Source organism: Spea bombifrons, chromosome 3 (genome assembly GCF_027358695.1).
Source record: "Spea bombifrons isolate aSpeBom1 chromosome 3, aSpeBom1.2.pri, whole genome shotgun sequence".
NCBI lineage: Eukaryota > Metazoa > Chordata > Amphibia > Anura > Pelobatidae > Spea > Spea bombifrons.
The window spans coordinates 116,503,905-116,514,918 of NC_071089.1; the positions used below are offsets into that span (position 1 = coordinate 116,503,905).

Below are 11,014 nucleotides of genomic sequence, written 5' to 3' on the forward strand. Positions count from 1 at the left end.
GCCCCATGCATATTTTAAGTGTCCTCTGTTTAGGATCACTCTAGAGTACAGGGGCTTATTCCACGCGGAAGGAACACGGCCTTCAATGGTAACCTGGCAAAAAAACCAAGGCTTCCCTGCGTGATAAAGGATTAAACCCAACTGGTGACCCCATCCATTGCTGTCCTCTCATAGGATGATGGTCCAAGAGCCACGTCTGGGGTCATGGTTGGGTAGAGGGGGCGCCATAGAACCGGCTCTGTGTGGGTTCGGAGGCAGAGGGGTTTCATCAGGTGAAAGCGAACACTAGTGGGAAGGAAGCAGCAGAAGACGGAGTCTGCTGGCTGGGAGAGGGGCGCAGGCGCTGGGGCGGCATCGGTTTGCACACACCAAGATAACAAAGCCGCGCTGGCCCCATCTAGTGGCAGATCAGCAAACTGCAATATCAGCGCAGGGTTATAACACAGCTGTGCGCAAGAAGCCAGACCATTTACATCACAGCCCGGTGCGCTTCAAATATTAACTCTTTAATAAGATTACGGTGGCAACCGAATGATGAGCCACCCTTGAAAAACCAAAACGAGGGTTAGAGATGCTCTGAATTAGTCACCTATGTTCAAGCAGGGATTTTAGCTGTGATATAGCAATAAGAAAAAAGCACCAATTTGGGATTCACAGATATTATTAATTCAGACTGCGTGACCCCGACAATCTGCCCAGTCACCCTGAGACTTAGGGTCAAACCCTGATAGTTTTCAGATATGGTGGTCTCCACATGAACACACAATATATCAGCTATTAGTGCTTTCTGGCACACATACCTCCCAAATGTCCCTGTTTAGGAGTGACAGTCTCTCTTTAGAATGTAAATGCCCCTCTTTTCTCGGGGCTCAGAATGTTTGCTGGGTATGAGGGGATCGCAGGGTTCTACAGCCCTAAAAGCCCCGATAATGTGCATAGAAACACAATAATCTATTATCTCTTCTGAGTGTTGGCGTGAGGCTAGGGGGGCTTTACCGAGACCCTTTTCCGCTATTTATGGAGCTGCAGCATAATGACCCCCACCACCTTTCCCAGAGGTTTGGGCCAATCACAAGCAATCATATTAAAATCAATAGGGGTGCCAAACCACTATGCGTGCAATGGGGTCTCGGCAAACCCCATGCAAATCTTGCGCATGCAGACGTACGCGGCAACCGCCCCAACGCATCTCCGCCACACAAACAAGCTGGCGGCAGGGAAACTGACTAAACGTATAGAGAGGATTGCGATAACCCCCAGCCCTCAAAAAGCACCCATTTATAAAGCCATGCCCTGCCGTTTCTATACACATTATCGGGGCTTTTAGGGCCGTAGAATCCTGCGATACCCTCATACCCGGCAAGCATTATAGAAAAGAGGGGGATCAGGGGAGGAAATATAGATTTGGGGTCCAAAGAGAGACTCTTGGGAGGAATGTATATATAGATAGTTTCAGTATGTAGATCTGTGTGTGTCACATGGAGTATAAATACTTCCTCTATATATACTATATATATATATATATATATATATATATACTGATATAATATAATAATATATAATAATATATAAAATAATAATATAATGATATATAATATAACAATATAATAATGTATAATATAATAATATACAATAATAATGGGACATATTTAGGGCACCTGTCAGCTGTAACAGTCCCAGCGGTAAGGGGGCGGGACCGGCTCACTGTTTACTGCAACCATAGAAACCGGAAACGTGCTCTGCGCGTTGCTTGGAAACGGGAAACGCTAGACGGAGACAGCGAGTGGAGGGGCCTGAGAGACTGATACACCAGAGAGAGTGTGAGAGACAGCGAGCAGGGGCCTGAGACCCCAGGAGAGTGTGAGAGACAGCGAGCAGGGGCCAGAGACCCCGAGAGAGTGTGAGAGACAGCGAGCAGGGGCCTGAGACCCCAGGAGAGTGTGAGAGACAGCGAGCAGGGGCCTGAGGCACCGAGACAGTCACCAGAGACTGAGCAGAACGTGACACACACACTTGAAACAAGCAGAGGAGGGAGAGGGATTTGGAGAGACTGTCACCCACCGAATATCTCAGAGATGAATTCCCAGCCTGTCCATGGACTGCCCTTCCTGCCTGGGAACACATACAGGGACCCCACGGTAAGTGCCCAAAGTGCCCCCCAATCAGCCACCCCTCCCCTAACCCTTTCACTGCCAGTGCAGTCAGCAGTGCCGCTTATTTAATGCCATTTAATTCATTGGTTCGTTAAGTAATTTATATTACTTATATTTATCGTATTTATACAGCCTAGCAAAGATTCCCGTTACATACAAAGCATTAAATATATATAAATATCTGCTTCTTAAAAAAATCTGAACTTTGCCCGGAGCAAATACTCTACCTGTGTATATTTAGACTTAAATTTAAACAAAAGCATACATCTTTAGGTATGACTTCATCTGATCAAACATTAGAACTTTATCACTCCCATCACTCCTGTGTCCCAATGGCCCTTTATCACTCCCATCACTCCTGTGTCCCAATGGCCCTTTATCACTCCCATCACTCCTGTGTCCCAATGGCCCTTTATCACTCCCATCACTCCTGTGTCCCAATGGCCCTTTATCACTCCCATCACTCCTGTGTCCCAATGGCCTTTTATCACTCCCATCACTCCTGTATTCCAATAGCACGTTGTGTTCGCTGATCCAAGTTTAAGTTTAAAAGGCTAATTGATTGTTAGAAAACGCCTTTTTCCTTAAAAACAGCTGAGTGACCCCAAACTTAATGGCGTCATAATTGTTTGCGGTCGGTACTTCTATTTCTGTTTGTTCTCCAGAAAACGGCTTACCATCGCTCACAGACTCTGACGTACAAGAACGGATACAGCCGCCCTCTGCTCCCGACCGTAGGCATCGGCGGAGATCCGATCCACGTCAATCAGCTGTCACAGGCTGACCTCGACGAGCTGGCCAACAAGAGGCCCACCCTGACCTACGGCCAAGCCAAGCAAGCCCCGCCGTCCAGCTTTGTCCCGGCTCACGTGGCTTTTGACAAAAAGGTAATAAAATCCAATAAAGTGATAGAAAAATCTCAATACATCAAGGGATTCAACAGAGTACTTCAGGAGGAGAGCGGTTAGGAGAAGAGGCCAGAATCTAAAACTAAAGTGTCACTAAAGTTTTACTTTACTGAGAGGGTGGTAGATAAGTGGAACAGCTTCACAGCAGAAGTGGTAGAGGTTAATAAATGAGGGGATTTAAGTATGCCTATGGCTCCTGAATCATTATACGTTCAGGTCTCAATAGTGGCCTCAATATTCATGTTTCAGGTGTTAAAATTTGAAGCCTACTTCCAAGAGACAGTCCCCATCTCCCAGGACGAGCGCTGCAGAGTCCGTAAAGTGTCTCTGTACTATTACCTGGAAGACGACAGCATGTCGGTCGTTGAGCCTGCGGTGGAGAATTCGGGGATACCCCAGGGCACGTTCATCAAGCGTCAGAGACACCCAAAGAATGACTTTGGAGATCATTACCACTGGAAGGACCTCAACGTGGCCATCAACGTCACCCTGTACGGCAGGACCTTCCGGCTTGTGAGCTGCGACAGATTGACGCAGGTAGGACCCGCCTGGATCTGCAGACCGGATCGAGTCCCAAGTGCCCTCAAAATGTTGGGGGGTCTTCACTGTGGGAGCGGAATCCTCACCTTTTCGTTTCTCCACAAACAGGATTTCCTGGAGAGTCAGGGCATCGAGTTAAACTCACCCGAGGAAATTCCTACGGACGCCTTCACGTCTCTCCGCAGGGAGCCCGATCGCACCTTCACCACCTCGTCTGACTTCGATAAACTCAAGCAGTTCCTGACCATGGACAAGAAGGTAAGTTCTAGTTTCTACCCCAAAAATAATGTTTTCTACTGACTCCTTATCATATTGCCTGTGGTAAAGAATGGAATGCCTCAGTGTTAATAACCCAAGCGGACACTCTGACTAATGAAAGTCTATGGAGGGACAGACTTCATTAGCATTGCCGTAAAGCATCAGCTCAATGCTGTGTTCAATGTCATCCATCTCTGGTGTCCGCTTTCTGCCACGTAACAGCATCCATGGGAGGACTCACAGTTTCCAGCCAGGGGCAAATCCAGCCAAACAACCCCAGTCATATAGCAGCCCAGAGTAGATTTGGCAGATACTAGCCCCAAGCCCTGCCCTTGTGGTCCGTATGCTGCTTAAATGGCTTAAAACATTGTTAATAATAAAAATTGTAGTGTTCTAATATTGCATTTTACTTTACTGAGAGGGTAGTAGATAAGTGGAACAGTCTCCCAGCAGAAATGGTAGAGGCTAATACGGTTAGGGTATTAAACATGCATGGGATAGACATACGGCTCCTGACGAGACTGATGACTAATTAAGATTTGAGTCTTTACAGCAGAGGACTAGACGGGGGCCGGATGGGGCCGATCTGCCGCAGGTTCTCTGTATTAATAATTGTATCTGGTCACCTTCACAGGTTCTGCGTTTTTTCGCTCTGTGGGATGACTCTGACAGTATGTTCGGCGACGCGCGTTCGGTCATCATACACTATTACCTGGTGGATGACACGGTGGAGATTCGCGAGGTGCACGAGCGCAATGACGGGAGAGACCCCTTCCCGGTGCTGATGAAGAGGCAGCGCCTGCCCAAATCTCTGAAGAACCTGAACGGTGAGAGGCCCTCTGTGTCCGTATATATAAATATATATATATATGGAGTTTAATGTATATGGGTTGGTCGAGCTTTGTGGAGACCGTGGGCCGTAGAATTCTGTCGGAGGGTTTGGGAAAATACGGATCTGGCCAAGATTTTTGGACAATGATGTGACTTTGCGTTCCATCCACATTCCGTTGGTCCATCGTGGCACCAGGTATTCCTCTTATCTTTTGCCAGTCTATGGGACTGTTGGCAGCTATGATAATTCATAGACACTCAGTGTAAAGAATGTATATGGATTATATCATAGCACGGAAACGGGTGGTGAGATCTACGGGGAAGATGGTGAACAGAGGTCATAAAAGGCCTGGTGACGGCCAGAGATTATCCTATTATTAATTATTATTATTATCTTTTATTTATATAGCGCCAACAATTTACGCAGCACTTAATACTACTACTAATAAAGACTAGAAATTAACAGACTAAGACAAACCGATACATTAGATGGAGAGAGCCCAGCTCGCACGCTTACAATCTTGAGGACATAAACTTTTAAGACCTCAGCGGTCTCTTTTTCAGACATTATACATTGTGTTTTCGCTGTTGACTGATGCTGGTTGTTTTTGAGTAAATATGGCGCCTTGGAAGGATTTAATCTGTAATAAAAGCACGCGAGTAATTACCAAATTGTGCAGTGACGCGTTACAAGACCAGATATTATATCTGAGGTCTGATTATAAGACGAGGGATATTTTTCAGAGCTCTAGAAAAAACCTCATCTTATGATTGAGCAAATGCGGTAATAAAGCTCGCCGCTTGGAATTGCTCCGTTTCGCGGCGTATGGTTTCATGAATGAGGAAACGCTGTATCCGCAGACACTTTCCCGCGCACCGTGCTCGAGGTATCCGACCAGGAGGTCACCGAGTGGTACTCGCCCCGGGATTTCGCCGTCGGAGCCCACGTCTCCATCCTCGGACGCACCTTTTTCCTTTACGACTGCGACGGCTACACAAAGGAGTTCTATCGCCAGAAACTGGGGGTCTCCGATTTCAAGGCTGTCGATGTGAAAAAGAAAGCAGAGGAAGAAGTCGCTAAGGTGAGCGGGCAGACCAGACGGCACGCTCTATGTTTCTATGCTGTGTGCTCTTTGTAGCCAGGGCCGTACGAATCATGGTTGCAGAAGATGCAGAGGGCCCGGGTAACCCCTGCTGCTGCCCCTTTAAAAGCAGCGAACCACGGGTAACCCCTGCAGTTAGCGGCACAGAGAGCGTAGAGATCTCCCACATTCTCTCCATGAATGCCGTCTGATCCAGCATGCAGGAAGTGACATCACATCCATTTCCTGCACGCCGGACCAGTCTGCATGGAGGGAGAGAGACACGGGCAAGCTTATGTTTTGGGGACAAAGATGGCCTAGGCAAGCTTGGGGACTAAGATGGCACAGAGAAGCTGTCTGGGGTCAAAGTCGGCACCGTTGGACTTATTGCTGCTGGGGGGCTGTGGTTTCTAGTTATGCCCCCGCTTGCACTGTTGGGTTACTGTCTCTTCTATTGAAGCCATATATATTACCTTCTCTCTCCTACCAGGAAATTCCCCCGTACAATGGATTTGGATTGCTGGAAGACTCGCTCCAGAACTGCCTCTCTCTGGTGCCCAAACCTCCTAAGAAAGACGTCATCAAGATGTTAGAGAATGACCATAAGGTGTTGCGTTACGCCCTGGCTTTGGTAAGGCTTTGCTGTGATTATAACCGGCCCCAAAGGCAGAGTGAAATAGCTCCCGGTGCCACCATCATGTCTGTCGTGGCCTCCTGAGAAGAAGAGGTCTACCTGCAGGCAAATTCTTCCACTTAATCATAGCTTCTTCAGTCTGGGTTCATTTTCATCGGCTTAGAGCACCCTGCTTCCGGTCTTGTATAATGGGGTTTAGGGTGTAAGATTTAGTGGAATCGGTAGGAATGCTTTACTCTGTCATGGCGGCAGCCACGAAACCCCCGTGCGGGGCTACCCCATAAGTGATGTTACACATACGATGATGCCAGTTAGGAGCCCAAAGCTCCTCCTCTCTCTCTCTCTTGTTTAAGCAGATCTGGACCTTCTGTTCTTTTAGGAGTCCATGAACCCCGAAGACAAGGGACGCCGGTTCATCCTTTCCTACTACCTGTCAGATGATACGATCAGCATCTTTGAGCCACAGATTCGGAACTTTGGCATCATCGGCGGGAAATTCTTAGAGAAATCCAGGGTTCCCAAACCAGGATCTTCCATCGACAGCCCCAGCTACTACGGGCCGGCAGATTTTGCCATTGGAGGTGTTGTTGAAGGTGAGCCAGGGTTGGGGAGGGCAGAGGTCGCAGTAGTCAGAATGCTCCATCTCCATCCACCATGTGCACCGGGACGCCTAGGGACCCCGTGTGCACCGTGTATTAGAAGGGATTTAACAAAGTACAGGAGTGAAGTTTATTTCCAAAGAGGAAAAAGAGGCCATCATCTTAAACTAGAGGATCAGAGGCTTAGACAGAATGGAAGGAAGTTTTACTTTACTGGTATGGTAGATAAGTGGGACAGCCTCCCAGCAGAAGTGGTAGAGGCTAATACAGTGAGGGAATTTAAACATGCATGGGGCGGACATATGCCATTTTGGGAAAGGTAATATCGTTTATATTTTTGCTGATGGTATCTTATCTCTGTGTTCTTCCAGTTTTTAAACACAGATTTGTTATCACGGATGCCGATGAATATGTTTTAAAATACATGAAGGCGCACGCCGATATATATCCATCCGGAGTGATCATCTCATTGGAAAAGCATTTGCACCCCGAGGCAGAGACGCCTACATTTCAGAGGTAATAAAGGGTTAAAACACGAAACATATATATATATGTCAGAATACTGTGATATAATAACAGGACTGGCAAAAGCACGGGTCAGGATATCCAACCTCCTCCACCTAGAAAATACGTCCTTTATTTGAAGTCATTTCATAGCGAGCTAGAATTGATAGTGAAAGGGTTAACAGTGCAGCAGTGTGATTGGCTATTGGCTTTGTTTGGGGGGGGCAAGATTTGGTATTTTGATCACATTGAACTTCTGCTTATCGGGAAACAAAGTGTCAATAAATACATTATGTGGCAAGTATGGCTCCCCCTAGTGGCTTCAGACAACACGTAGAATCTGCCAACAGATCATCCCCATCCGGCCCCCGTCTATTGGCCCTTTTTTCCTGCTATAAAGACTTAAACCTTAATCAGTCGGTGGTCTCGTCTTAGATTCAGGAGCCATATGTCCATGCCACGTATGTTTAATACCCTCGCTGTATTAACTTCTACCGCCTCTGCTGGGAGGCTGTTTCACCCTCTCCGTAAAGTAAATTCCAGGCATTGTTTGGCCAAGGACGTTTTGAAGGAGACACCTCATCGTGGGGTTACGGTAGACCAGATGTTGCGTTCTTTCCTGCTTGGTTAGAGGTGGAGCAGCAGAAGACATGAACGTCACACGGAATGTTAAGTCATCAAATGAATGTTTTGTTTTCTTTCCAGTTGATCACCAGGTCATCTGAAAACATCAAACACCATCGACATCCCCAAGAAGACCCAACCGCTCATACACCCGAGCCACAACACCAAGCATACAGTCGCTCTGATCAGATTCTGTCTCTAATGTATAAACTCAACATACCGATGATATTTATTTTACAGAGAACCACCATAAACATCTTCTTATTTTTCCCCTTAATTCTCTGTCTGTCTATTAAAACGAAACTCATCATTAACAAGAAGAAGCCCAATTGGTATCGCCGGTTACGCTGAACTTTCGCATCTGGGGTAAAACATTAGATGGATCCACGATTTCTATTTAATGTTTTTCTTACATTACTCAGATTTTTTCAGGGCGCTAGATACAAACCAACCAAAACCCACGGCATGCACGCAAATTTCCCATGATACCACTGGGCAGACTGCATTAGAATGCAAACAGGAAGTTGTACCTCACTTCCTGCGCACGAGCCTCTAGCAGTAGAGCTTGTTTACCTCTGTAAAGCTATTACCACAACTATCTTAACGCCCATTGAGGGGTCAGGCACGTCATGGAAAAACGGTCACTTAACGACCAATGACATGCCTGATTTTGCCACTCGCAAGATGGCAGCGTCCTTTAAAAAAATATAACAGAGTTGGAAAAGTTCACCAGAGGGTCTCCAGACCCTCTAGAGAACTCTGGCTCCACTTGCAGGTTGAAAATGCGCACTTCCTAAATGTGGCGTTTTACCTCCCAAACCACCCGATAAACCCCACATGCATGTGGGGTATCGCTGTACTCGGGAGATGTTGCTGAACACAGATTGGGGTGTTGTTTGATAGTGACGCATACCAGGAGCTGTAAACCCATACCTGAAGGGCAATTTTTGTGATAAAAAAAAAAAGCACAAAATAAATGACTACCACAAAGTTTGACAAAAACTGGTGGTAGAATTAGTGCATGGAAAGGGTTAAAATACCAGCATTTGAAATAGCCTGGGGTGTCTAGTTTTCACAAATATATGGTTTGATGGGGTAAATTGCATTGGCCGGCTTCAAAGATACCCGAAATAGCACATGGGGCAAAATGACCAGCACTGGAAAAAAATGGTTTTAAAATAGCAAAACCCTACCTGTACTTATTGCCCAATAACGTGCAGAAAAAAAGCAAAAAACATTGGGTATTTCTACACTCAGGACAAACAGTAGAATCTATTTAGCAGGTTTTTTCAATAGATTTTTTGGATGAGTAAAATATTTTTTTACTAAAAGTCCGAAAATGTTTATTTTTTTTTAATTTTTTCATCATATATTATTTTTTTTTCATATGAAATTCGATAATATGATCAAAAAATGGTATCTGAAAAAAAACAAAATATAACTTGTGTGGGTTCAGTAAATGGGAGAGGAGAAAATAACATCTAAACACGAGCAGCGCAAAATCGTTAAAACAGCCTCGGTCCCAAAGGGTACAAAAGGTAAAACACAGCCTGGTCTTTAAGGGGTTAACCTTGTTGGCTGTATTCCATTGTACATCGCCGTAGATGATGATGGTGCTATAGAAAAATCAACACTTATTAATAAAGGCAGGGAAGTGACCTGGTAATAATCCGGGTATTTCCTGTATAATAGTATAAAAAATAATAATAATAATAATAATAATAAAAAGCATTCCCACTCCAGGCGAGATAGAAGAATATATTAATCAGCGTCATGTGACTCGCTTTTCCTCCATTGCCAGATCAGCACTTTTTATTTAGGATACTAAAACCCCAACGTAAGAGACCCTAAATGTGCATTTTCCTTCTCATGCTTTCCTGCAAAAGTTATGAAACACTGCTCTATTCCTTCTGCTGGGAGGCCATTCCAGGGATCCACTACCCTTTTTGTAAAAGCAATTTGTTGGCATCACCCCTCAAAGTCCCGGTTCGGTGTGAATACGTGGGGGCCTTTAATAATCACGCTATATAGCATGCAGCAAAATTCCCCTCTGAATCCTTCAAACGCACAGAACAGCATTCAATAATAAAGCGAAGAAGTGATATAAATCGGCCTTCACTTTCAATACAGAAAAAGAAAATCATACAAATGGAGTATAGTATCTTATAGATGGCACTAATTATAATTTGTGTATATATATATATATATATATATATATATATATATATATATACACACACACCCTATGTATATACACACGCCAAAGTAGAGCCTCAAATCTAGACTTTCTATCGTGATGGTGTTCCAACTCTAGAACCCAGTACCTGCATCTTAACCGGACTGCGCTGCGGCTGCTTTTAACGTAAGCGGCTGCTGTATTATTTTAACACTGGCCATACCATTCACGCTTCTGCCCCATATACATCCGACCTCGTTACTTCGAGTGCACATTACAGGAGGCGGCCATACCGAGATACAGATACCAGGTTCTAGAGTTGGAACACCGTCACCTACTGATAATCGAGAGCCGCGATGTAAGGCTCTACCTTTGGGAGTGTATATAGGTGGGGGGGGCTATATAGTCTACCATCTAGAAGATTTTCTTAATAGTACAATGTACCGTGATGATTTTCTTTTTCTGTATTCTAAGCGCCATGCGATAATCCAGAAATTGAAGGATAATCTGTGACGATTCCCTTCTTTACTTTACACAACCTCGCTACTTTACTTTATTACCCTTCAAAGTCTTCTACGGCCGAGATGCGACTTGGAAACATGAGAGGTTTACACCTTGGATATGACATACGATACTCGGGCTACCCGTAGCAATGCGTAACTGGAGAGGTAAGGGTGTGTGCGTGTGCGCGGGGGGGGGGTACAT

The 11,014-nt window shown here is 45.4% G+C and overlaps 1 protein-coding gene across 1 annotated transcript; it reads left to right on the forward strand.

Moving 5' to 3' along the window:
• Window positions 1-2,056: 2,056 nt before the first annotated feature.
• Window positions 2,057-8,397, forward strand: EFHC1 (EF-hand domain containing 1). The gene is made up of 10 exons (XM_053458634.1): window positions 2,057-2,138; window positions 2,819-3,040; window positions 3,311-3,598; window positions 3,710-3,859; window positions 4,494-4,686; window positions 5,552-5,772; window positions 6,263-6,403; window positions 6,786-6,999; window positions 7,377-7,521; window positions 8,215-8,397. Exons 1-10 carry the CDS (start codon window positions 2,076-2,078, stop codon window positions 8,216-8,218), a joined length of 1,641 nt encoding a protein of 546 aa, XP_053314609.1. The 5' UTR covers window positions 2,057-2,075; the 3' UTR covers window positions 8,219-8,397.
• Window positions 8,398-11,014: the final 2,617 nt, after the last annotated feature.

What these genes read in the sequence shown, in the direction of transcription:
- EFHC1 (XM_053458634.1), top strand. Translation starts at nt 2,076, where the DNA reads ATGAATTCCCAGCCTGTCCATGGACTGCCCTTCCTGCCTGGGAACACA. An exon ending in ACACATACAGGGACCCCACG is followed by an intron (nt 2,139 to 2,818) that starts GTAAGTGCCCAA and finishes TTTGTTCTCCAG; the next exon opens with AAAACGGCTTACCATCGCTC. An exon ending in TGCGTTACGCCCTGGCTTTG is followed by an intron (nt 6,404 to 6,785) that starts GTAAGGCTTTGC and finishes CTGTTCTTTTAG; the next exon opens with GAGTCCATGAACCCCGAAGA.